This window comes from Hyperolius riggenbachi, chromosome 6, assembly GCF_040937935.1.
Source record: "Hyperolius riggenbachi isolate aHypRig1 chromosome 6, aHypRig1.pri, whole genome shotgun sequence".
Classification (NCBI taxonomy): domain Eukaryota; kingdom Metazoa; phylum Chordata; class Amphibia; order Anura; family Hyperoliidae; genus Hyperolius; species Hyperolius riggenbachi.
In genome coordinates this window covers 233,087,705-233,114,196 of record NC_090651.1, presented here as the reverse complement: position 1 = coordinate 233,114,196, position 26,492 = coordinate 233,087,705, and the positions used below count along the sequence as shown (strand labels likewise).

The 26,492-nt window shown below is 42.6% G+C and overlaps 1 protein-coding gene across 9 annotated transcripts in view; it reads right to left on the bottom strand.

Moving 5' to 3' along the window:
• The window catches only part of RNF207 (ring finger protein 207), a 128,957-nt gene that overhangs the window by 66,021 nt on the left and 36,444 nt on the right, over positions 1-26,492 (bottom strand). For all 9 annotated transcript variants that reach the window (XM_068240514.1, XM_068240509.1, XM_068240512.1 and 6 more), the window contains 7 exons: positions 20,004-20,136; positions 18,391-18,535; positions 13,753-13,834; positions 11,254-11,329; positions 9,459-9,584; positions 5,456-5,502; positions 3,311-3,383 (listed from right to left, as the gene is read on the bottom strand). In XM_068240514.1, coding sequence (XP_068096615.1) covers positions 3,311-3,383; positions 5,456-5,502; positions 9,459-9,584; positions 11,254-11,329; positions 13,753-13,834; positions 18,391-18,535; positions 20,004-20,136 — 682 coding nt within the window. The remainder of the gene's footprint in view (positions 1-3,310; positions 3,384-5,455; positions 5,503-9,458; positions 9,585-11,253; positions 11,330-13,752; positions 13,835-18,390; positions 18,536-20,003; positions 20,137-26,492) is intronic.

The window sequence follows — 26,492 nt, the reverse complement described above, 5'->3', positions numbered from 1 at the left end:
GACTCCGTAACAAAAATTACATCCTGTTTTTTATCATCCTACAAGTTCCAAAAGCTATTCTAATGTGTTCTGGCTTACTGCAGCACGTTCTACTATCACCATCTCTGTAATAAATCAACTTATCTCTCTCTTGTCAGACTTGTCAGCCTGTGTCTGGAAGGCTGCCAAGTTCTTCAGTGTTGTGGTTCTGTGATGCATCTCCCCCCTCCTGGCCCCTCTATGCACACTGCCTGTGTATAATGATCTCTTGAGATACAAAAGGAAGGATGTATACAGCCTGCTTGTGTATGAATGTATTTTCTATGTGTGGACATACTGTACATCAACCTACTTCCTGTTTTGGTGGCCATTTTGTTTGTTTATAAACAAACTTTTAAAACTGTTTTTAACCATTTTTAATGCGGCGAGGAGCGGCGAAATTGTGACAGAGGGTAATAGGAGATGTCCCCTAACGCACTGGTATGTTTACTTTTGTGCGATTTTAACAATACAGATTCTCTTTAAGAATCGTTCTTACCGGCTGGACATGTTTACCCGTTGCTTGGACACTCTGTCAAAATGTACACAGAGTGAATACGTTGCTATGTGTGGAGTGGAGCCGGCGACAATTCTCACTAACCATTGGTAGGCAAGATGGAGGCGGGGATTCCCTGCACCTTTGCCGCTCCCCTCCCGCAACGTACTATGGGTAATGTAGTCCGGCCGGCTAGATGATGCGCGCCTGTGCCCCTCCCGCAATCCCTCCCTTTGACCTCTCCAAACACAGGCGGACGTGACACCCGGAAGAGGCGGCGCTATCTCCCGCATATACCGGATGCTTACAGCCCGCCTTGACAATAGGAGCGCAGCGTGACCAAGCGTCTAGTAGACGCGAAACGGCCGTCGCAAGCCCCGACTGATACCTGGCACCCCCACCTCCAACTCACCACCACCATCACATTGATGTTTAGCTGACAGCTCCAATGGTATGTGACCTGAAACAATTAATAAACACTGACACGCATTTGAAGACGGATGGTGCCCGGATGTTTCTTTCTTTCTCTCCCTGATATGTACTAATTATGGATACTGACAGGCTGCCTCATGATACGTATATCATCCACTAGTGAGAAATTCCAGCTTCACTGGGCTGAGTGGTCTGCTTATAGATTTGTGATATCCCCTGTTTAGTGGTATTTGTCTACTGCATACTATACCAGCACTAAAGTATTAAACCTGGTACACAGTTATTCTGTTTAAAGTGTTAACTCTACCACTTTTTGCTGTGTAATTGTTCTACTGTACTTGATATACGTTTGTGTTTCATCTTTTGTGGCTGTACATTCTCATGTGCATATGGATCTTTGAGGCACTTTTTTTTTTTTTTGCACTCAATGGGCTTGATTTACTAAACCGTCATAACTCAAATATCACAACTTATTAAAGATATCACACGTTATCAAAGTTAACATGCCTTATCAGAGTAGAATAGCGAGCACTACAAACCTGCAAGGGCTCAGAGCAGGACGAGTGCCATTGCCAATTAGCAGGCATAAGTTTGTAGCGCTCGCTGTGCTACTCTGATAAGGCATGTTAACTTTGATAAGGTGTGATATCTTTGATAAGGTGTGATATCTTTGATAAGATGTGATATTTGAGTTATCACGGTGTAGTGAAATTAAACCCAATAAACGCTTTTGTAAACATAAGGTCAAATATGGTTAGTGCGAATTTGAAAAAATATGCTCACAATAGGTTATAATTTCACTTTGATTTCTCAAATAGAATTTCCATATTTTCGCCCCGATTTTTTGCATTCATGTCCCTTGAGCATTCTCAGTAGCCATTATTCACTACTTGTGCAAAACAGCGTTTGTGCATTACATGCATATAATTTCACGTAAATTTTGGAATTGAGATGTCGGAATTCTGAATTGCAAATCAAAATTGCAAAATTCTGATGCGTAAATTGGAATTCAGAATGCCGAAATTCCGTGCTTTCATCTCTAGGGGTTTTTTCCTGTAAGCTACCTTTATCTCCCAGCACACCAAGAAAAAGACAGTGATCGGGTAAAATTTACCCAAGAAGAAAAATTTCAAAAGCACTGATGATGTGGCTCAGCTTGAGAGACAGAAAACTTCATAAATAGGTACAGATCTGTAAACTGCATTTTAATGTATAATTCTGTATCATTTATTAAAGCGTATACATAGTGAAACTTACAGTGAAGCTGTAGTCAACATTTCCGCCTGCTATAGCCGATGCACTCCACTCGTTTTCCAGGTCACTCCCATGTCTCCTTCTTCCAGGCTGAAGGAGGAAGCAAGGACGTGGCATGGAATGCGACGTAGAATGCAAGTGAAGCGCATCGGCTATAGCAGGCGGCATGGGTAAGGTAACCCCCCCTCCCGTGACAGTAAGTGCTACTCATAATTTCAATTATGAGTAACCTTACTGAAAAGATTAATAGACTGTGTCTCACTTTGCTCCAGCAGCTCCCAGATTGTTGTTTGTTCACCAAATGCAACTGACGTGATTGAGCAAACATCACAAGAGGAATTTTTTTTCTGCAGGATTCAGTGACTGAAGCAGAGGTGGACGAATTTTACTCACTATAAGAGCTTTCCGAAGGAACTTGGTGTTAAATGCAAAGGCACCTCCCAGTACTGCTGCTCTTTCACCTGGGGGTACTGATGCACTGATTGCATTATTAGGGGTAGGGGGGGCTGGAGTAGGAAAACTGTATGAGTAATATAGAATAGGATAATGTTATTTTTAATTATATGTTTTGTCAGACTGTAATTCAGCTTTATTTACACATGTATATGCTTTTTACACATTTATAATAATCATATATAATAATGTATGTATGTATTTATGTGAACCACATTCCGTAAAAAAAAATATTTTGTTGCCCTAGCATTACGATTCGCACATCCCTGCACTTAGCAATATAAGATGAAGACCAGGGAATACTTTTCGATTTCATGTTGGCTAAAATGAGGAAAGGGAAGAATTTACATCTATTCACGATTGTCTATATTCAGGTAGGGGGATATTTCCTCACTCCCTGGCTCTATAACAGTACCAGTGAAAACAGGAAGTGAGGTGTTATGGTTGATCTCCAGCAATTAAAATATTTTATGAAGAGCAGGCAAGTGTGAAAACTTTGTTGAAAATGTTATTGCTGTCTGTGCCCTGTGGAGAAGATTTTCCTGACTTCCTGCCCCGCTGATTGAGTCACTGAAAACCACGGGTGAGAGGCAATCTCTCCAACAAGGTCACTTACAATAAAGAAATAAACAAAGAATGCAATAACAATGTGCTTACCTGAAGTGTGGGCAAGAGAGAAGCCAAGTGGGATAGCTGATCTTTAAATGCTTTTTCCTTTTCTTCATGTTGACTAAACCCCAAAACAAATATATATCTAAGTAACAACCATTACAATATAAGAACGCCTTCAGGATTATTGTCCTTTAACATGTATTTCATATTACACACAAGTGAAGTGGAGATTATTTTCTGTGTCTCTCCTCATATCCTATTTCCTTACAGTATCCAGGGGCATAGCAATCACCATAGCAACTGCTATGGGGCCCTAGAGAGAAGAGGGCCCAGGTGGTACTCGATGTGTTCACTTTGTTTCTCCACCTTCTGACTTTGTGTTGGTGCCCATGGACTATACACAGTGTACATTGCAAGGAAATGTAAATTGCCCAGTCAACTCATATACTGTACATAGGATAGGGGCAAATGGCATCGCTCAAGAGCCTAGATCTGATGGCCCCATAAAAATGTTGCTATGGTGTTCCATAGTCTCTAGCTATTCCACTGTATGTAGCTGCTACCACAGAAAAGGCATCGGGCTTGATTCACAAAGCGGTGCTAACCTACTTAGCACGTCTAAAGTCTTTAGACGCGCTAACCAGGGTGCTAAGTAGGTTAGCACTGGATTTCTCAATCAGATCGCGCGCTAACTTTGCCCGCGCAAACTTTTACGCGCGCTAAGTCCCATTGGCTTTAATGGGCACTTCGCGCGGAGCACCCTGCGCTCTGTGCAGTACGCGCGTAAAGTTTTATGCGCAAAAAGCTTGTTTAGATGTGCTAAGGGGGTTTTCACAGGCGTGCTAACAGTTAGCACCGCTTTGTGAATCAAGCCCATCTAGTGCTCAACAAGTGTACCTGCCTCTAAATATAACAAAGGACAGACATATCACAGTAGGTGGAAACTTCTGGAAAGTTATGGTAAACCGGGTGGCCTGAAAGAGATTCCTCTGTTATTCAATGTCTCTGCCCTGAGAAATACTGAAAAGATAAGAAGAGATGCAAGGTTGGCTATACACTTATAAATGATTGATTCTTCTTTGAAAGAATCACAAACAGCACATTGATTTTCAACAGCTTCCTGTAGGGAAGCTATTGAAAATCGATTGATCTGCCAAGTTGCACTGTTTAATGCAGGGTAACATTATGGGCCATTGATTTTCCACCACTACTGCCTGGTCCCCAATCGACCTTGATCTTCTGTCCTGTCCGACTGATACTCTCTGGAAAATAACGTATATACTCGAGTATAGCCGACCCGAGTATAGGCTGACCACCTAACTTTTACCTTAAAAAAACAGGAAAAATTGGTTGTCCCGAGTATAAGCCGGGGGCAGGAAATGCCACAACTACAACACCACTCACACCATGGCTGGCCACGTTCATACATGGGAAAAGCAGCATAAAATTAGTAGATAGCAATAACATAGCTCCCAACTGTCCCTCTTTTGGAGGGACATATTTTTTCAATCTACTGAGTTGGCCAACACCAACAGTACAGCACAGATCTCTGTCCCTGCAGTATTTTTGCTTATGCCGCTCTGAATTAGTTTTTTTTTTATTATTTGCAGCATTATACATACAGTATATTAATAAATAATCACACAACCTCTTCTTTACTCTCCAGGTACAAACACTGTCTGGAAACTTTGCTCTAACTCTTTTGTCCTATTGCCCATTTTTATAACTTCAGCTTCACCCCTGCAGGACTTCTCTAACAATTCTCCCATTCTCTGAAATTCCACATTACATACAGTAACAGTGTATTCCCTTCCCCAACATTTTCCAACATTAATTAAATATAAATGTTTCTAATCAGCATAATATCCATCAATTTAGAGGCCTGATGGGCCCCTTACTTGATCATGTACAGTGCTAATCTATCACTTGGTGAGGTAACATGAGGTAACATTTAGACCTCTTGCACACTAGATGCGATTCTGATTTTTTTTATATGATCCGATTTTTGATTCCGAGTAAAAAAAAGTACTGCTGCTGTTTTTTAATTGAATCAAAAATCAGATCGTATAAAAAAATTGGAATAGCATGTAGTGAGCAAGAGGCCTTAAAATGGTTACAACAGCTATGCAGCTATGCACACTGCCAGAGATTGTGACGCTTTAGAAACAAGTTTAGGAGATGTGCTCTTACCACTGGACAGCTTTCAAGAGACTCTTCCTGCGCTCTGCCAGTTTTTCCTGTGGAAAATTAAAAAATCACTGTGAGGTAAATCATTACCAGCTCAGAAAAAAACGGAGCAGACATGACTACATTTAATGAATCTAGTGTGAAGGCATTCCTGAAGAAATTATTTAAACTGTATTGAATCTATTTCTGACTCATACCACAAATGATAAATTGTGTCGTATTATAATTCTTTACATTATAAATTGAGGCTACTGCCGCACTTTGATCTGCAGCAGCAGTGGGACTAGGTGGCACCTCTGAGAGCCAAACCCATGCCAATACTTTACAGAACAACCTTTTAATTACTAGTACATGAAGGCAGTCAGTGCACTGTTTCTTTGGTTGCTTTATTCCTTACATTTGCCACATTACAGATGAAAACATATCCATATCAGTGACAGTCATATAGATCAAACTTGAGTGTGAAGTTCATGCAGGGACGGGTGAGGGGCGCCCAGGACACACGCACGTGAGCAAGCACCACACTGGTGTGAAACAGCTGTTGTGCCATCCTACCATGCCCTGGTCACCCTTCCCTCACCCGTCCCTGCACGAACTTCAGACTCAGGTTTGATCTATATGACTGTCACTGATATGGATATGTTTTCATCTGTAATGTGACGAATTTAAGGAATAAAGCAACCAAAGAGTGCATGGACTGCCTTCATGTACTAATATTTGCCAGTGTGTTTTCCACAAATTACCGGCTGCACGTCTCTCTGCTGAACCCACAAGCCACTCGTGCTGTAAGGGATGGAGTATGCGATTTAGTGCTCATTTAAAGGTGCACTGGACATCTTCACCCCGCTTGCCGAGTGCCAACTGGTTTTTCTTTTGTGTACTTAAAGGGGCACTATAGCGAAAAATTTTAAAATTTAAAATATGTACAAACATAGACACATAGGAAGTACGTTTTTTCCAGAGTAAAATGAGCTGTAAATTACTTTTCTCCTGTGTTGCTGTCACTTACAGTAGGTAGTAGAAATCTGACAGAAGTGACAGGTTTTGGACTAGTCCATCTCTTCATAGGGGATTCTCAGCAAGGCTTTTATTCTTTATAAAGATATTCCCTAAAAGAGGATTAAGCAATGATGCTGGCCAGCTTCCCTGCTCGCTACACAATTTTTTGGCAGTTGGACAAAGCAACTGCCATTCACTAAGTGCTTTTGAAAATAAATAGATCCTTGAGAATCCCCTGTGAACAGATGAACTAGTCCAAAACCTGTAGCTTCGCTAGATTTCTACTATCTTCTGTAAGTGACAGCAACATAGGAGAAGACGAGTCATTTTTTTTTTGTATTAACAAAGCTTTATTAAAGCAATAAAATATATTTGAACAAACATTATAAGATAGGAGAAGATTTAATTTAATTTATGGCTCATTTTACTCTGGAAAAAAATGTACTTCTTATATGTATATGTTTACACATATTTTAAATTTTGCAATTTTTCGCCGTAGTGCCCCTTTAACCTTTTAATTACAGTCTTGAGTTTGTTGTGGGATACTTCTCTACCAACTTTGCACATCTAGACTGAGTAAAGTTTTCCTACTCGGCTTTACAGATCTGCTTAGTAAACCTTAGTAAAACTAGACACACAATGCTAAAGGAAGAAATTCTTTAAACTTTAATACGGTTTAAGTCTGCGCCATGACAAAGTGTTCTTTGAAATACATTTAACTGTCCTCCAAGTTAAATGGTTTAACTTAGTGAAAAATAATACAGCTCACCATCCAAAGTATTTTTGCAATGCTGCTAATTGCATGTCAATTTTAATAATTGTAACCCCTGCTGCAATCTTCCATATCTTCACCAGTTTGGAAATGAATTAAGACAATATATAAAATATATAAAATGATTGATAATCAAACAGGAATTTTCGTTTGAATCTGTGCAGGAAGTATTTGTAGTTTGTAAGGCCCGGTTCACACTTGCGGTGGCCCTCCGGAATCGCCGTGCCGGAGCCGCACCGCCTGCAGAACGGACGGAACGGACGCACGGCATAGCAATTAAAGCCTATGCGTCCGTTCACATGGGTCCGTTCTGCAGAACCGGAGCCGGACCGGATCCGGGCCGGATCCGGACTCCGGCCTCCGTTCCAACATGCGCTATTTTTTCATCCGGCCCCTCCGGCAGCCGTATCCGGGGCGGAGCCGGACTGCACCATCCAGCCAAGACAAACAAATGGGAACCGGAGGCCGCACAACACACTGGCTGAGAAATCCGGATGTTCTACCCCACTTCCTATGCGGATTGTTGCGGCGATATTGGCTGGGGACACATGGGCAAGCATTTCGGAGTGGAGCAGCACGAGCTGGAGGTGTTGGCAGGATGTTGGCAGCATGTCGGAGGTGGAGGTGAGTGCTAAACAGCAGAGGGCCTGATTCCACAGGTCCCCCTTCTGCTGACCTCCCAGACCCCAACATTTTTTTTTTTTTTTTTACGTTACTTTGCCAAACGGATCCGGATCGCATCCTGATTACCACCTGATGCAACCTGACCGGATCCGGATCGGATCCGGATCAGAACCGTACGGTTCCGATCCGGATCCGGTCCGGCTCCGGTCAGGTCATCCGGTCCGTTTGGCAAACAACCGCTAATGTGAACCGGGCCTAAGACTAGCCACTGACAACCCATCAACTCCCTGTCCTAAAGGTAGGTATTCACTGCCACCTAGTGACACTTTATTAGAAGACAGACAGTAAATCTGCTGGTACATGCAAAGATATGTACACACTAGATTTTCCTCAGCCAAAATACTGTTCTTGATCATCCCAAAACTGCTTTCAGAAATACTCTGTAAACATAGTTTCTAGTGACAAATATTGCAAGAGTGCAAGTAGTTTAAAGCAAACCTGAGGTAAGAGAAATATGGAGACTGACATAAATATTTATTTTTGAACAATGCACATTCCCTGGCTGACTTACTCTGCCTCTAATACTTTTAGCTATAGACCATGAACAAGCATGCAGATCAGATGCTCAGACTGGATTAGCTGTGTGCTTGTTTCAGGTGTGTTGCTGCAGTAGTGTCTGAATCAGGGCCGCAGACAGGGTATCACAGGGGGGCCTGAAGTATGGAGCTTGAGTGAGTCTGGGGCCTGGTGAACAGTGCCACCCACGTGGGCTCCAGCCACGGTTTATATATTGTGGTTGTGCATTGCAGAGCCACGCTGGAGCTCTGATCATCTGGAGACACTCACGGCAGAGCAAGACGCGGTGTATGCTTTCACCTCACTCACCCCCTGGTGGCAGCACAGCAGGCATAGGCTGGTAAGAGATGGGGTGAAGCATCATGCAGAGACACTCTGCATTCAAGCATACATTGCAATGAAGGTGTCTCAGCATGATGCTCCACCCCCTCTCTTCTGCCCAACCTGTGCCTGCCGTGCTGCCACCTTTGAAGTAAGAATCAAGCATGTAACCAGGGCTTGCCTTTGTCCTGTCAGACTTGGGAGCCACAATATTCATTTTTAGAGGGGGCACAGGGATGGCACAAAGCCCTGCCACAAAGGCTCTCTGGCAACCTATACTAGAGAGGTGTGTGTTGGGGGGGCTCTGTGTGAGAATAGGGTTAGGTTTAGCTGTGGCAAACCATTTACGAACTGCGCAGTAGTATAATATTAGTACGTTTTTTTACTGGCACCCAAATTCCCGGGGGGTGGGGCAGAGGGTTGGGTTGGGGGGGTTTGGAGGCACGGGTATGGGGGACCACTAGGTTTGCCCAGGATGGGGCCCAGAGATTTCTAGTGGCGATCCTGGTCTGAATCAAAGAGGTCAATAGGACTGGCAGGCAACTGGTATTGTTTAAAATTAAATAAATATGTCAGCCTCCATATTCCTCTCACTTCAGGTGTACTGTAAGAGTCTGTGCAATCTGTTATGTTATTTGTTACTAGTGTTCTAGTGTGGCCTTTTATATCGAGTGATACTACAAAACAAACAATATCCTAACCATGCATACTTACCTGCATGCTGCTGAAGAGAGAGTTGATTGAAGTTTCCTCTTCCTCAGCACTATTTCTCACTTCTTCAATCATGGCTTTCAAAAGAATTATGGCCTCTCGAGTTGATGTTTGCAGCTCTTTCACAGTCTGTTTTCAGCAAACACAAATCTATTAGAACTATTGTTTTAAGTGAAAATAATTTAATAAAACCATTAAACACTATTTTGCTATAGGTGGGACTGGGATGAAAGAGCACTGCTCATAAAGAAGGCAGCAACTCCCTGACCTTGCTTACCATATAAACTCGAAATAAGGTATTTTATCCTCAGTTTCAATAAAGAAGTAGGGATGATCAACTTGTGCTCAGGTTGGCCTATTTACAAATAAAGTAATTTCCCCCCATTCGGAAAACAGTGCAGGAAAGCACCTTGGACAACATGGTCCTGCCCTTTCTCTCTTTCAACCAATGTCCTAACCTTAAAGATCCCAATCCCAATCAATAGCTTATACTTCCTTTCCCATGAGAAATCTTTGCCTTTTTTCAAACGGATCATCAGGAGGCTCTGTATGGCTGATATTGTGGTGAAACCCCTCCCACAGTGTGTTTCCAAATGACAAAAAAGCAAGTAGCAGCTACTTCCACTGACATCACCTGCCAGCAGTAAAAATGTCGCCATGTGATAAATGTCAGAATGTAAATTAGGGAGAGGAAACATTTTACAATGGGCAAACACTGACTAAATCATTTATACATAATTATTGTAAAATTGAACCCCTTTGGGACCGGCTGCCTACCACCCCCCCTTAAGGACCAGGCATTTTACATGTGGGGGGGGGGCACATTTGGGGGGTCAGGCAGCCGGATCCCTGCTGTGGTTTGCTGGGCTGTGTGTCTCCCTTGCCTCCAGATGTCCCCCCTTTCGCCAGCAGCCTTTCCTCACCTCCCAGGCTCCAGCAATGAGCAGCTGTGGACCCCTCCACTCTCGCTGGCTTCCCCGCTTGTACTGACGCTAAGTCCCGGGTCGGGGCTTGATGACGTCATCAAGCCAGGACCCGGCACTTAGCGTCAATACAACGGGGATGCCGGCCAGAGCGGAGGGGGGCGCCGATCGTCGGGGGGAACGGCAGGAAGGTGAGTGGATCCTCTTCCTTCCCCCCTACCGCCGCGGCTCTGTAAGTGATCACTATGATCCGCCGGCGATCATAGTGATCATGTAATCAGAAACCATACGCAATGGCTTCTGATCACTGAGGGGAGATGTCAGCTGTCATATGACAGCTTAATCTCCCCTCTCCGGTACGCACGATCGCGTCGGGACGGATCGTTATCGTGGACGTTGAATCTACGTCATGTTAGGGCGGCAGCACCACCTGCTGGACGTAGATTCAAACTACGTCGGTCCCCAAAAGGTTAAGCACTTTTGTTCATTACCTTATTTTCACTGGAGTTCCTCTTTAACCTCTAATGAAAACCCCATTCCTTGAGAGATTCAGATCAGAGAGGGATTCATCATTTGCCACATTGGATGGCAATCTATGTGTGTATGGCCACCTTTACCCAAAGCATGGATACACACTGTGCCCATTGCATAATGCACACGTTATAATGTGTGTGAACTGCAATGGGCACATACCATACACATTTATTCAAAGCCTGCAAGCAACGAGTTAGATGTAACGCAATTTATTACAACGCAGATATGTGGGCAGGCCCACAGAATTGCATGGGTGATGCACCGTGAATGCACCCTTAAATGGGCCCTGAATCAAGTTAGACACAGATTCACTTTATTATGAACTAAACCTTTTTACCCACCATAACAGCCTGATCCAGCTTCTCACATCCTTGCATGTAAGCTGTTTCAATGTCGATGCAGTGAGCACGGCTTTCCCTGTAAAATATAATAACATATTGATATTGAAAAATACTTCTATACTTATATTGTAGCATTTTAAATATTTTTTTTTAAATCCAAATTTCTGTTTTACATAGTGTTTTAGTAAGAGGGCTTTTTTGGTCCTTTTTCGCCCTTTATACACTCCTTTCTGGTTCACCACGAGTTTGCTGGGTAATCTGTATTCTAATTCTTAAGAAAGAGATAAAACCAATGCCCAGGTCCTAAAGTGTGAAACCAGGCCTGGATTTACCTCACAGGAGCCTATAGGCACAGATGTCCTGGCACCCTAGACCAGTGGCGTAACAATAGGGGCTGCAGACCCTACACCTGCAGGGCGGCCGCTCAGGGCCGTTTTGGGGGGCAGAAGGAGTCGCAACATGAGGGGAAATCGTGGCCAGAGGTATGTGTTCTTTCCTGCCCGCTCTGCTGCCACTAATTGATGCAACGAGGGGAGCACTGAGGGGAGAGCCCGAGGTGAGGGAGGGGGGGGGACTGTCCCCCCTCCCCGCTGATGTTTGGCCAAGCTTTCTCCTCATGCTGCGACCCCTTCTGCCCCCCAAAACAGCCCTGAGTGAGCCCGGGGGGGGGGGGTGTCCAAATGTTTGCAGGGGGGGCCAGTGATTATTAAAAAAAAAAATGTATTGGATTTGTCTTTTAAACATAAAAGGTGTACAGAACAATACACCCAATTAAACACATAAAACAAAGATAAGGAAAAAACAAACAACGTTTATGTCTCTTAACAAGAGTCAACCCACCCCTCCCCACTCCAAGAAGGTCAGGATATCTTTATCTCTCTTTTAGAAAAAATACTGTACATACCAGAGTACAAGCAGAGAAATTATATATCAATATTCAACTTTTTTAACCATTTATTCCAGATTTTGTAGAATTTTTTGGTGGAGCCCCGTCCCTCATATATGTTCTTATAAATAGTGAGATCTGCATTTACCTGAGCTTTAAGATCAGAAATTTTAGGTGCATCTGTTTTTTTTCCAGACTATGGCGATTGCTCCCCTGGCATAAAATAACAGTAATTTAGCCAGGTATAGTTTAGGGTCATTGAGAGTAGTGTCTCCAAAGTGATGTAGGAGCATAGCTTCAGCTGTGTATGGAATTTGTGGGCCCATTACCTGCACCAGCAGACCATGAACCTGAGTCCACAATTGGTGGCCCGGTGATTTCAAGTTACGCCCTTGCCTTAGACTTCACCCTCCATAAACCTACAAACCCCCACAGAACTGCACCGCAAGTGTGCTGGCATTCCCAGCTGTCACTTCTCCCTTACTTCTCTTGCCCATCATAGGTAGCTACAGGTGCCCCTTAGTATTAGGTAGCCAGAAGTACCCTCAATAATAAGTAGCTAGCAGTTCCCCTGACTGAAGGGAGATCTTGTCAGTGGAATGCAGAGAGCAGGGTGAGTAACCTCTCATTTACACTCTCATCAGGACTCTACATAGGGAAGGGGGCACTTGGGGAGGGGAGTGAGCCACCTATCCATCATCAGGCGCCTATAGGCATGTGCCTACAGTGCCTTATAGTAAATCCGGCCCTGCGTGAAACATAGTTGTGCTTACTGCCCATAACAGCCAATCATAATACTTGTTACATTTGCACATGTACAAAGGACAATTGAAATTAGGACAAATATTTTAGGTCACCCAGCAGTCATTCTTCCATACACTGAAAAAGGAAAATACGGAAGGGGGGGGGGGGGGGTAGACTACCTGTGCCTATTTACACCAATCAGAAAATTAAATCAAGAACGACAAAAAACAACAGACCAAGGGAGAAAAAGCCTAGTCATTTCTTATACTCATTGTACATGTATGTTATTAGTCACAATTTTTGTACAGGTTTAGTTTAAAGAAATACTCTGACCAAGAATTGAACTTTATCCCAATCGGTAGCTGATACCCCCTTTTACATGAGAAATCTATTCCTTTTCACAAACAGACCATCAGGGGGCTCTGTATGGCTGATATTGTAGTGAAAACCCTCCCACAAGAAACTCTGAGTACGTACTCTTGGCAGTTTCCTGTCTGTGAACCTTGCTGCATTATGGGAAATAGCTGTTTACAGCTGTTTCCAACTGCCAAAAAAGCATGCAGCAGCTACATCACCTGCCCACAGTAAAAATGCCACCATGTAATAAATGTCAGAATGTAAATAAGGGATTTAAAAGATTTTACAATGGGCAAACACTGACTAAATCATTTATACATAATTATTGTAAAAATGAAGCAATTTTTTTTTTTACATTATTTTCACTGGAGTTCCTCTTTAAGCAGTGGGGTTGACCAAAATTCCAAACAGACAGCCTCAACAGTACGTTTAGTGCAACAATTTGAGGTTTGACTAGTGTGTAGTAGTAAATAATTGTCTAGTACCATCTAAACACATAAGTCACCACTCACACTTGCATGTCTCGGAAACAGTTGATGCACAGCATTGATTTCTTCTCCGTGGAGAACATGATATAAGGTTCCTCGTGTAATGCTGAAAAAAAGGAGAGTGTTACAAAATTGCTTTAAGGTCAGTATAAGTATCATCTACTGTACAATAATTCTGCCAAATTTGTATAGCAATGTTTTTACTTAAAGGGCACCTAAAGTGAAACAAAGATGGCCAGTTTAACTTACTTGGGGCGTCTTCCAGCCTCCTGTAGTTCTTCAGGTCCCTCACAGTCGTTCCACTCTGCTCCAGTGGAAGTGCCCCTCTGAAAGCTAGCCAACTGAGCCAGTCGCGTGGTACTGCACATGTGGGGCCCTGGCCGCATGCCTCTAGGATTGAGTTCCTTTTGCTGGTAGCAAAAGGAGACTTACATTTAATTCTGCTGGGAGATAGGCAGTATCTGTAGTGGACACACACCTAGTAGACACTATACAATTTCAGTTGAACCCAGAGCTAGCTGACCTCACATCAGTGCAGCCCTGCCCAGCGATGCCACCCAAGGAGATCAGGTCCCGATCCCAGATGGGAGACGTCCATCAAAGGTGTATAAATATATATGTATACAGTATGTATGTATGTATGTATGTATGTATGTATGTATATATATATATATATATATATATATATATATATATATATATATATATATATATATATATACACACTCACCTAAACGATTATTAGGAACACCATATTAATACAGTGTTTGACCCCCTCTCACCTTCAGAACTGCCTTAACCTCCCTGGCGGTTTATTTTTTCTGCAAAAATTGCAGAAATCCAATTTTTTTTAATTTTTTTTTATGTTTCATGTAAAGCTACCAGAGTGGTAGCTACATGAAACTCCACTAGAGGGCGCATGTGTCCTTCTAGTTCGATCGTCGCCAGCAATAATAGCAAACAGGGGAACGCGTATATAACGCGCTCCCCTGTTTGGCTTCTCCTGTCGCCATGGCGACGATCGGAATGACGTCATGGACGTCAGCCGACGTCCTGACGTCAGACGCCTCCGATCCAGCCCACAACGCTGCCTGGAACTCATTGGTCCGGGCAGCGCAGGGCTCTGGCTGGGGGGGGGGGGCCTCTTCCGCCGCTGCGTGCGGGCGATCGCCGCAGAGCGGCGGCGATCAAGCTGTACGCGCGGCTAGCAAAGTGCTAGCTGCGCATACAGCACTTTACATGGTGAAAATCGCCCCACCAGGGGCTGAGATCTCCTCCTGCGCGGCACAGCCTGAGCTCAGCTCGGGCTTACCGTCAGGGAGGTTAATTCTATGTGGCATTGATTCAACAAGGTGCTGAAAGCATTCTTTAGAAATGTTGGCTCATATTGATAGGATAGCATCTTGCAGTTGATGGAGATTTGTGGGCTGCACATCCAGGGCACGAAGCTCCTGTTCCATCACATCCCAAAGATGCTCTATTGGGTTGAGATCTGGTGACTGTGGGGGCCATTTTAGTACAGTGAACTCATTGTCATGTTCAAGAAACTAATTTGAAATGATTCAAGCTTTGTGACATGGTGTATTATCCTGCTGGAAGTAGCCATCAGAGGATGGGTACATGGTGATCATGAAGGAATGGACATGGTCAGAAACAATGCTCAGGTAGCCCATGGCATTTAAATTGATGCCGAATTGGCACTAAGGGGCCTAAAGTGTGCCAAGAAAACATCCCCCACACCATTACACCATCACCACCAGCCTGCACAGTGGTAACAAGACATGATGGATCCATGTTCTCATTCTGTTTACGCCAAATTCTGACTCTATCGAGACTCATCAGACCAGGCAACATTTTTCCAGTCTTCAATTGTCCAATTTTGGTGAGCTTGTGCGAATTGTAACCTCTTTTTCCTATTTGTAGTGGAGATGAGTGGTACCCGGTGGGGTCTTCTGCTTTTGTAGCCCATCCACCTCAAGGTTGTGCATGTTGTGGCTTCACAAATGCTTTGCTGCATACCTCGGTTGTAACAAGTGGTTATTTCAGTCAACGTTGCTCTTCTATCAGGTTCTATCATCAGTCGGGCCCATTCTCCTCTGACTTCTAGCATCAACAAGGCATTTTTTCGCCCACAGGACTGCAGCATACTGGATGTTTTTTTGACCTCTAGCATCAACAAGGCATTTTTTCGCCCACAGGACTGCCGCATACTGGATGTTTTTCCCTTTTCACACCATTCTTTGTAAACCCTAGAAATGGTTGTGTGTGAAAATCCCAGTAACTGAGCAGATTGTGAAATACTCAGACCGGCCCGTCTGGCACCAACAACCATGCCACGCTCAAAATTGCTTAAATCATCTTTATTCCCATTTTGACATTCAGTTTGGAGTTCTGGAAATTGTCTTGACCTGGACCACACCCTTAAATGCATTTAAGCAAGGGGGTCACCAGTCATTATAACATGTAAGTGGTCCGGCGTACAAAGACAACAGTATTTAGTATGCTGAACAATATCTAAACTCTATAAAAAGAGTAGATTTCTATATAGATCTGAAAACCTAATAAGGGCGATATCAAATGCTATATCCGACTTCAGCGCACACTAGTGTTGAGCTTGAATTTCACATAATCAGAATTTCGCATCCAAATTCGCAATTACAATGAAAATCCTACTGCAAATTTTCCAGAAGGATTGAATTTACTTTCGCTGGTAATTTTGAAAATACTTGCAATTACACAAAAATGTGAAATTACTTTTTTGGAAACCTCCTATGTTGGTGTCAAATCAAATTGGGGACTGAGTGCCACGGTTGTGCTGCAATCACACAAGCAGCATGGCTGCGCCTGAGCAGTAGCACGGAGCCTCTCATGCATGAGCTGCTCTAGCTTACGGCGCATGGGCCGCAGTAGTTGCAGGCACAGCATGGCCAAGCTCGTGCATAAAGGGGAGCATGGCTCGAATCGGAAATCCATCAAGTTCTTGTCAGATTTCTTTCGGGAGTCCGCAAGTGACAATGCTGGTCCAGAGGACAGCGTGGAAAGACAGGATCCAGAGGCTCCCTTCTTCTTAGGTAAGTATCCGTTTTTGACTCAAGGCTTGCCTCAGGTACACTTTAAGCCATTTGTGCTCTGCATTTTCAAACCACATTTGAAAGTTGAGTCGTTCATCGTTCATTTTTACCAATTCCCCCCCCCCCCCCCACCACGTGCACAAGGCTTAAAGACAACCCGAGGTGGGTATGAAAAATCCTATTAGGACACAGAGGCACATTCTGCATACATTGCCCAGCCTTTGTGTCCTTACAGTGTCCCCCCAGTCTCCCCATGAAAAAAAAACATCAGGCTAGTGACACGTAGATTGTCGCTAGCCGCCTGTTTACTTAAAGGGAACCTAAACTGAGAAGGATATGGCTGCAGTAGTGGCTTAATCACAGACCTGAAACAAGCATGCAGCTAATCCAGTCTGACGTCAGTCAGAGCACCTGATCTGCATGCTTGTTGAGGGGCTATGGCTGAAAGTATTAGAGACGCAGGATCAGCAGGAGAGTCAGGCAACTGGTATTATTAGGAAAAATCCATAGCCTTCTCAGTTTAGGTTCCCTTTAAGGCTGTCTGTTACCGCCACTCCCCCGCCTCCTCTATAGCGTGGCTGCCCGCCTGTGTCCCTTCGCTCCCCGCCTCCATAAGCCGACTGATGGAAGCTTACGGAGGCGGGGAGGGAAGGGACACAGGTGGGGAGCCGCGCTATAGAGGAATTGGGGGAGCGGCGGTGACGGGCAGCCTTAAAGAGAAACTCCAACCAAGAATTGAACTTTATCCCAATCAGTAGCTGATACCCCCTTTTACATGAGAAATCTATTCCTTTCACAAACAGAGCATCAGGGGGTGCTGTATGACTGATATTGTGGTGAAACCCCTCCCACAAGACAGAAGAAAAGTACGTACTCTTGGCAGTTTCCTGTCTGTGAACCTTGCAGCATTGTGGGAAATAGCTGTTTACAGCTGTTTCCAACTGCCAAAAAATCATGCAGCAGCTACATCACCTGCCAACAGTAAAAATGTTGACTGGAGTTCCTCTTTAAGTAAACAGCCAGCTAGCAACAATCTGCATGTCGCTAGCCTGGCGTTTTTTTATGGGGGACAGCAGAGCACGAGGGGAGACCGGGGGAGACACTGTAAGGGCACAAAGGCTGGGGAATGTATGTAGAATGTGCCTCTGTATCCTAATAGGATTCTTCATACTCACCTCGGGTTGTCTTTAAGATGAAAAGGTGAGTGAGCATAGGAGAAGACTAAACAATACTGTGGTAAAGAACACATCACAAAATGAGTGCAGTGTGATGCAGTTCCACTAATGCAGGGCAGCTTGATTAATTTCTCACTGTGTCAAAATAAGGAGTGTCCTGCCTAGAACATTTATTACAGGTCTGCTCATTTCTTTCTAAATGCAGGCACTGAGCATCTCATAAATTCACAGTTCTGTCACTGATGATTGTGGGGTGTGTGTTGGAAAGTCACAGACATGCCAGTGCAAATGCTCGGTAACACGTGAATTAGCTTGATATACATTCAAAACACGCCTGATTCTGGCAAATTTTAAACAATAAATTGCTCCTGTAATCTGAAGAGGCCTCTGGTCTTCTGTCACAGGTTAATACTCACGGCATTTCTTGTGGATATCCTTGGCACGCTTGGACAGAGTGACAATCTCATGGCAGGAGAACATTTTGGCTTTGTGTGTTTCATCTCGGCACTTAACACACAGAGGCTGGTTGCAGGTATTACAGTAATACATAAGATCTCCATCCTGCAATAACAGATACAAATGTAAACGTTTAGCTGAATCCTGCCAGTCTCAGGTGGACTAATTACTGTGTTTACGGGTATATTATTATGGCTTAAAGCGGAACTGTAGATAGGATTAAAATAAACCGCTTCACTTACCTGGGGCTTCTGCAAGCCCCCAGCAGCCATCCTGTCCCTTAACTTCAGCCAGTCGAGGCCAGTTGATGCAAGCACAGTGCGCTCCCTATGTCTTTCCACTGGAAAGACGGAGGGAGCCCACTGCGCATGCGTAAAACTGGCCACAACTGGCTAAAGTTACAAGACCCGGTACCGAAGAGGGAGAAAACTGAGGACGGCTGCATGGGAGCGATCCGTGCAGATGGGGCTGGAGGAAGCCCCAGGTATGTATAAAAATTTTAATGTGTACTCATCTCTGGTTTCCTTTAAGCTATGCAAATCATTCTCTGGCAAAAAAACTTGACACTTTGAACCTCCAGGTTATGTTCCCACTGGCATTGAGGAAGAAAAAAAAATGAAAGTTGTATTAATGCTACCTGACTGCAATGTCACTTTCGCATGGTCGTTTCCCAGAAGGGGACTGTTGCCTGAGAAAATGGCCAAGAAATTGCCAAAAGATGCAAAACCAATCGAAAATCTACCACAAACCACCAGAAAGAAATTTGCAGTCTTTCTTTTACCCACCTGGGTATGCTCAGTCATTCACATGGCAACAGGACCAGGAGGTCAATGCCAGCATTAATGATCAGTGTGAATGTAGCCTCACAAGCACTGTAAAATGTTCATGTTCAATAACTAGGTATACAAACAAAGTAATCAAGATTAAAATGCTGGATATTAATCCTTACAATATATGGAGCCAATTTGTAAATAGTGAGTTTCTCGACAAAAGTAGAATTTGCCTTTAAAGATGTATCTGTACTCTAAAATTCTTACAATAAAAAGCATACCATTCTATTCATTATGTTCTCCTGGGCCCCTCTGTGCTGTTTCTGCCACTCCCTGCTGCAATCCTGGCTTGTAATTGCCAGTTTTAGACAGTGTTTATAAACAAAAGACATGGCTGTTATCAGCTTGTGTTAGGCTGTGGAAAGGGTGTGTATAGCTTCTGCCAATAACAGCAGACAGCACATTCCTGCCTGAGCCCGACAGAGCCGACAGAAGAGAGAAGATTAGATTATATAACACTGATAACACAGCCACTGTGCAACTAGAAAAGGCTGCAGTAAGCCAGACCACATTTGAACAGGTATAGGAACTTATAGGATAGAAGAAATAAGGCTGAAAATTTTGTTACAGAGTCTCTTTAAAGCCCAGGGAAAATTAGGAAAAATCCCAAACAGCAGGAACAATGTGACAGACATTATACCCCTTCCATTCAAAACTAACAAAAGTATTGCAACCAAAACTGAGCTTAAATAAAATAAAAAAAAGCCTATTTTGCAGATAGTGACCATTTAATATTGGGGCACCTGTTTCTGGCACTCCAGGTCACAGTTGGCGCACTGGATGACTTCCTCAGAGTCAGCAGAAGTGTCCAACAGGAACTTCAGTAATCGGTCAACTGGAGGCAGTCCATTATTCCCCTTCACAATGGACTGCTGTCTGCAGGGAAAACACACATATATGAACACATGTGAACATGCTTTATTTTTGTGTCTGAACAACATGCTTTATTTTTGTGTCTGAACAGCATTTAAAGTTTGAACAGAAGAAATATATCTTAAACTTCCACCTATACTGAGAAAATAACTTTATTTATCAGTTATAATGTATTTTAGCAATCTTTTTTACTCAATGCATGCTTCTGTTCTGGACCTGAACATAGGATGCATTGCAGTGTCTTCCTGGTTAGAAGAAGTAAATGTAAATGAAAAATTCATCCCCCACAGCATCCTACCACTGTACATACTACCATCCTGTGTAATGAAAAGCTCACTGTAAGTAAACATAGAGATAGAGGATGTCTAATATTTTACTTTCTACTTTGTGCTTACACTAATGTCAGATACTGAGAGTTGTGAGATCTGGAAAGTCCTGTAGGCCACATGCTGCCCCCATGGAATTTGAATTTTAACCAAGTCACATGCACATGCTAGTCCCCCCCCCCCCCTTTTCCCCTCCACAACAACAAAAAAAGAGGTAATTTGTGATCATATAAAGTTACAGTCTAATACAAGTGTCAGCTCCTTCTACTTCAGTGATCCGTAGAGCTGGTTAATTCTCATCTGACTGATACTGTTCTACCCCAACCCTCTCCAAAGAATGGAATAGCTGTGGATCTGTACACTGGTTGCAGGTATACTGTCACCCAAAGCTATCACAATCATTTGAGATGACAGCTCTCTTATGTGTGTATGTACTTATAATAATTATACCAGTTGCAAACCAAAACAGAAAGATTGTTTTCAAGATCAGTGAACTTAAGATTCAATGTTTCACCTCTTTAATGAAAGTGGATAATATGTATTTACCAAGAAGATGAAGAAGATTTTGCTAGAAGATGATGTTGTTTTCAAGTGAATTTATTTTAATCATTGATTATGTTTTGTGCTAAAAATATTTTTCATTAGAAACGTGACATATCAAGAACAAATACCGTATTTAACTTTTTTAGGTATAACGGCTGGTTTGGCTGGGATGTTTTATAAGCAGAAAACATTCTGTTTTAGTAAATAAGTGTCAAATATTTAAGCAATCTAAACTGAAAATATACTCAAGAACAATAATTGTATGTATTGTTACAACAGTATAAATTAAAAAAAAAACCCTTCCTGGAGTCTCAGATTCTCATTTTCACTTTCGGGGGTTAAATTTGATCTCTGAGGTTTGCATAGCAGCCAGTGTCTGGCTCATTCAACAAAAAGAAATAGCTAGCTTTAAGAATTTCAGCAGGCAGGTGTTATCAGTATTGTTTGCTCATCTAGATAAAGGTGTTTTGCCTTCTATTTACCTTTCAAGTGTACCCTGGCTGCATTTAACTGCCTTAACTGCCATCAAACCATGTTGGTCAACTCCAAAAAATAAAATTAAAATAAGAAGGTTCTAGAGACAGACTTAGTACTATATGTACCCTTAATATCATCATGTTACCAATACTGTGGTAAGACCATTATTGCAGAGTGGTGATAAACTACCCTACTCTTCTTACAGTTATAGTGCTGTATATATAACATTTGGGTGTTTCTTGTCATATCTATCTGAATCATTACAGAATCCCAGTGTCCTGGCTTTGTGTCACACAGTCACAGTAAACTCCATTATTCACTACTGACTATCGTATCTCTACATATACCGTATATAGTGCAATCCCTTTATAGTAAACTCCAAAGGACCTAGCCAAGTAGTTTACTATAGCAGACGTTTACTATACGTATCAGGATTCTTTATACAGGCGCATGGTCGGGACCTGGGGACTGATTTTACTAAAGCCACTTTTATTATATCAGTTTACTATAACAAGATTATACCTTATATCAGTTTTTAGTACAGAATGTCTTAAAAAAAAGTCAAAAGTCTAAATCAATATACATGCCCTTTAAAAGTTATCAATCTTTGAGAAAGTTGTAACGAGTGAAGAAGTTAGAGAAAAACTTCATAAAGCAGCACACATCTTACATGTCATCCACATCATTTATAAGCATCCCGAGATCACAAGACAAGGCCTTCCTGTAAATCAAAGTAAAGACAGGTACAGCCGAACATAAAGGGATATAAAAGTGAAGAAGTGTTCAGATCTGCAGGCTTCAGCTGAATCTTGGGATAGCCTCCTCCTCCTGTTACTCCACACAGTGACTAATATATGGTGTTATTAAAAGTGGCTACATATAACAATGGCTTCTCAGAGATTGTGTTTCATAGTTAGGCCGGCTTTCTCCAGCACAGGCAGCTCGGAAATCTAATAAGGTCTATGAAGCCCTTAATCCATCTAGCCTCACAATAACACAGTAGATGAGTAGTGCTCACTGTGGCTGGCTGTACAAGTCACTCTGACACTTTTATAGATTATTTAGATTTTGTGTATGACAGTACATGTAGGCATCCTGCAGGAGCTGTTGTGGTTTGTTAAAGTTTAACTGATTTGTTACATGAGTAAGTCAAATCAACTGTTGGTTATCTCCTGATCAATAATGCAATTATAATGTCTCACTACTTTCAACAGATCCAAGCATGCCGCAGCTGGCAATTGTTTACAAACGTGTACTCATTAACAATAGTACAGGGGAAACAGGAAATTTGGTTAAGATCACAGCTGTGGAATTGTGGGTGCCACCACAGGTGTCCGTGTTAAAATGAGCAATTACTAGCTACAGAAAAAAATGGTGGGTGCCTATGCACAATACAGGTGACGGAGCTCCACTACTATGGGGTCGATTCATAAAGTATTACCGCATTCAGTAATGCAGAAAACAGCTGATTTTACCGAGAACTTAACAAAATGTCAATTCATAAAAGCTGTTACCGCATGAAAAGCTGAAATTCCCGAGCAGTGAGGTAAATTACCAACTTGTGTGGTAATTACCTCAACACATGTCAGTAAATGTTAATTCCTAAAGATTAGAACAGGCGATAATGGCATGGAAGAATAACACCTGCTTTGAAGTATTGATAAGAGAGCGAAACTGGGTGACAAGCAAGCAGAAGCATTGAGCTCTCCCCCCAGGCAGCAGCAAAGCGATAGGAACAAACAAGGCTTCCCCTGAATACCATAGGCTATGTTTAACCTCTTGGGTTCCTGTTTTTAAGCTGGAGGTGAACACCACAAAGCATGGCATGTGTAAAGTTTCTTGAAGTTCTTCTAAGCTGAGGCAATTAAATAGAATGTTAAGAAAGACTAATAATAACTAATATATAAAATAAGGCAGATTCAGAGCAAGCAGAGGCAGTATAACAAAACATGCACATCTAAAGGGAAGTTGAGGATGCCTCTTATATTGTAATGCTGTCTCTGCACGGAGAACATCAATGTAACAACTCAGACAGTTACTCTGCTCATGTTACCGCCAGTTTACTTCGGTAAAATCCCACACTTCTATCGCAGCTGTGAAAATGTTTATGAATTAACACACAAAAGTCTAAAATACCAAATGCTGTATTTTAACCACTTCAGCCTAACTGAGTTAGGCTGCGCGCACTCCCGCGGGTCACGCACGCTCCTGCGGGCTCCCCCGTGTGCGCCCCCGCTGCTGGCCCTTAGCTCAGCGATCAATGAAAGGGATTATAAATCCCTTTCACTGATCGGACCCCCCCGGAGAAAAGCCGACAGCGTCTCTTCAAACACAGCGGCTTTTCTGAGCTCTGGTCTTCTTTCTTCTTCCTGGGAGCGAGATCGATCGCTCCCAGGACTTTTTGACTGTGGCCATCTTGTGGCCAAATAGCAAACTACACCAAAAACACACTTTGTATTAAATAAATACATTACATTACATGAAAAATCCCCTGTTTACCTCCCACACCAAAAAATACCCACATACAAGTTTTAATTAAAAAAAATAAAAAATTACAATAATAATAATAATAAAAAAAAACATAAATAGTTACCTAAGGGTCTGAACTTTTTAAATATTCATGTCAAAGGAGTATATCAATATGATTTATTAAATTATGGGCTTCTAAATAGTGATGGACGCAAATTGAAAAAATGCACCTTTATTTCCAAATTGAATATCGGCGCCATACATTGTGATAGGGACATAATTTAAATGGTGTAATAAGCGGGACAAATTGGTAAATAAAGTACATAGGTTTTAATTATGGTAGCATGTATTAATTTCAAACTATAATGGCCAAAAGCTGAGGAATAATGATTTTTTTCCATTTCTTTCTTAATATTCCTGTTAAAATGGATTTACAATACATTAATTCTCAGCAAAATGTATCACCCACAGAAAGCCTAATTGGTGGCGGAAAAAACAAGATATAGAGCCATTCATTGTGCCAAGTAGTGATAAAGTTATTGGCAAATTAATTGGAGGTGAAAGTTGCTCAGATGCAAAAAAAATTTCAACCCTGTAGGCTGAAGTGGTTAAAGACCAGATTTTTTTTACTGCACAGCCTTTTAGGAATTGACCCCTGCAGCGGGTGTGTGGTTGCGGGTGTGTGGTTGCGAGCGGCTATATAGCTACTTGCTGGAAGCAGTAGTGCTATGGAGCTACACTGTAGCCAAACTCCGAGTTTTTAGATTATCATGCTGCTTAGTGTTAGGAGAAGGTGGGAGGAGGTTAGTGTTAGGAGTAGCTGGAAGGTTAGTTTTAGGAATAGATGGGGTTGGTTAGTGTTAGGAGTAGATGGGAGGAGGTTAGTTTTAGGAATGGATGGGGGTTGGTTAGTGTTAGGAGTAGGTGGGAGGAGGTTAGTGTTAGAGGTAAGTGGGAGGAGGTTAGTGTTAGGAGTAGGTGGGAGGAGGTTAGTGTTAGGAGTAGATAGGGAGGTTATTGTTAGGAGTAGATAGGGGTAAGGTTAGTGTTAGGAGTAGGTGGGAGAAGGTTAGTGTTAGAGGTAAGTGGGAGGAGGTTAGTGTTAGGAGTAGGTGGGAGAAGGTTAGTGTTAGGAGTGGATGGGGAGGTTATTGTTAGGAGTAGATAGGGGTGAAGTTAGTGTTAGGAGTAGGTGGGAGAAGTTTAGGGTTAGGCATAAACAGTGAAAGATTAATGTGAGAATAAGCATACAGAGGGTGATAGTAAAGTATATGTATGCTTGGTCACTCTGCATTCCACCACGCTTGGTCACGCTGAGTTGGTGACCAGCAGTTTTACAGTACACATTACTGTGTTCCTCTAGAAAGAATCTGAGATTGGAATCAGAAGTATGAGGAAACATGGGAGCTTCTGGGCTGCCTGTGTCATCAGTAGATATATCATAAAATACATGTTATGTACTGCTATAGCCATTGAAGTATGTAGTTGTAAGCAGGACAATGGGCAGAACCCATGAGTCACAGAACCATATAAAATAGAGCAGTCTTATAGAATCCTATTTTTCAGATTTGACTGTCACGTACCTTTAATTTAGCATTTGTGACTTCCAGCAGGACAACAAAGCAGCACAAGTATAGCGGTGATGACAGGTCCCTGTTATCAGTGTCCCTGCAGCCTTTGTCCTGCATTCTGTCTGAGCTAAAAGTAGAAGCACTTGTCCTGCAGCTGTTCAAACCTAAAGCCATTCTGATCATCTGAATTGTGTTACCAAGCGATGGCCAGCACAATACAGTATTGAGGATGCTTCTATTCTGTATCATGGGAGAGATTTATTTCACCCTCCAACTAGACTGCTGCTATTAATGTGAAGAAGTAGAACCCCTTGTTATTAACTAATATTACATTGATTTTTATAGGTTTTTTTCACAAAGTGTCATTTTCCGCTAACTTGTGACAAAAAATAAAATCTTCTATGAACTCACCGTACTTCTAACGGAATACCTTGGGGTGTCTTCTTTCTAAAATGGGGTCATTTGTGGGGTTCCTATACTGCCCTGGCATTTTAGGGGCCCTAAACCGTGAGGAGTAGTCTTGAAACGAAATTTCTCAAAATGACCTGTGAAATCCTAAAGGTACTCATTGGACTTTGGGCCCCTTAGCGCAGTTAGGGTGCAAAAAAGTGCCACACATGTGGTATTGCCGTACTCGGGAGAAGTAGTATAATGTGTTTTGGGGTGTATTTTTACACATACCCATGCTGAGTGGGAGAAAGATCTCTGTAAATGGAAAATTGTGTGTAAAAAAAAAATTAAAAAAATTGTCATTTACAGAGATATTTCTCCCACCCAGCATCGGTATGTGTAAAAATACACCCCAAAACACATTATACTACTTCTCCCGAGTACGGCAATACCACATGTGTGGCACTTTTTTGCAGCCTAACTGCGCTAAGGGGCCCAAAGTCCAATGAGCACCTTTAGGCTTTACAGGGGTGCTTACAAATTAGCACCCCCCAAAATGCGAGGACAGTAAACACAACCCACA